The sequence below is a fragment of the Manacus vitellinus genome, unplaced genomic scaffold, assembly GCF_001715985.3.
Source record: "Manacus vitellinus isolate BGI_N305 unplaced genomic scaffold, ASM171598v3 scaffold_27_pilon, whole genome shotgun sequence".
NCBI lineage: Eukaryota > Metazoa > Chordata > Aves > Passeriformes > Pipridae > Manacus > Manacus vitellinus.
Genome location: NW_021940039.1, coordinates 10,263,565 through 10,264,921, shown reverse-complemented (window position 1 = coordinate 10,264,921; position 1,357 = coordinate 10,263,565). Strand labels below are relative to the sequence as shown.

Below are 1,357 nucleotides of genomic sequence, written 5' to 3'. Positions count from 1 at the left end.
CCAGGGAGGGCAGGGCTGAGGATGGGAGCAGGGTGGAGCCTTGTTACCTGCCTGCACAGCCTTGGCTCTGTGGGCTCAAATAGTCATCGATGGTGAAAATCCTTTGGGATTTGACATTCCCCAGGACTGTGAGCAGGAGCAGGGACAAAGGCAGTGGGCTTTGAGGATTGGCAAGGAGCAATTTACCCAACCCCTCTTCCCTCCCGTGTCAGTCGGCTCCCTGCTGGCCCCTGACAGTGTCAGACCCGGCTCTAAGCTCTCCTGTTCCCTCGCAGCTGTGGGACCTGCGGCAGACCCGGGGCCGGGTGTGTGAGTACAGGGGGCATTTCCAGACCACCACCTCGTGTGTTTTCCTCCCCCGGGGCCCAGCCCTCGCCCCCAGCGTCGCCACATCCTCCAGCGACAGCACAGTGAAGGTCTGGCACCGGGACACGGCAGGTAGGGGGGCCTCCTGCCCATCCTCGGTGCTCTGGGAGAACAAAACTGCTTCCTTGTGTCTGTCTCCCGGTGGTGATGGGCGGGATGAAGCCTGAAATCTCTGGAATTTACTCCATTCCAGCTGCAGGGCAGGGTGGAGACATCTCCCAGAGCAAACCCAGGGGCTTCTGCTTGCCCTGCAGAGGAGGAGATGGGGTGGGTGCATGTCAGAGGTGACAAGTGTCCTTCCTAAACCAAAAGGAAGAATTATGAGATGGCTTTTAAAGATACATCCAAGTTCAGCAATGAACAAATGATAAAAATAAAAAAACCCCAGAGCATTTCAGAGATCTCACTGAAGAGTTGTAAGGAATGGTTGTGCTGGAGGACAGAGGGCTGCTCAGCCACTGCCCTCACTTTGGTTGCCCCTTTGAAGGGCTCCTGTGGGGTTAAAGCTGGTGCTGAGGGCTGAGTCCTCCCCTGAGCTGCACAAAGGCTGTTTACCTGCCAGGCCCTGCCATAGCAGCAGGCTCTTGGTAACCCTTGTGCAGCAGCAGAGACCTCTTAGGAAGCTGTTCAGGTTGAGAGCCCTGCATGGAATGCAGTCCAAGGCACCAGCATTAGACACTCCCTGGGGTTAAGCCCCTCTCCAAGTGCACTTCTTTAAGATGGGTTGAAAATAGAAACCTGAGGATCTCCCACAGAGAGGGACCTGCTGTTTCACTTCCCTGTTCGTGTGCCCTTGTGCCTGTGCACGCCAAGGTGCAGCTTTGATCCTCTTGCCTTCCCAGCTGGCTGACTGTGATTCAGCTGCTCTTGGAAGGGTGCAGGTCACCACGAGGCAGCTGCTTGTAGGTCTGTGCCAAGGGCAGCTCCTCTGACAATTCAACATGGGGCTGTGTCTTTGCACAAACTCTGCCTCAGGGGGGTTTAAAACACA

The 1,357-nt window shown here is 56.2% G+C and overlaps 1 protein-coding gene across 1 annotated transcript in view; it reads left to right on the top strand.

The window, feature by feature from the left end:
- WDR31 (WD repeat domain 31) overlaps nt 1-611 on the top strand; it is a 5,234-nt gene extending 4,623 nt beyond the window's left edge. The window contains exon 7 of the mRNA XM_029960612.1: nt 276-611. Within this exon, the coding sequence (XP_029816472.1) occupies nt 276-533 (258 nt within the window). The 3' untranslated portion in view covers nt 534-611. The remainder of the gene's footprint in view (nt 1-275) is intronic.
- Nucleotides 612-1,357: the final 746 nt, after the last annotated feature.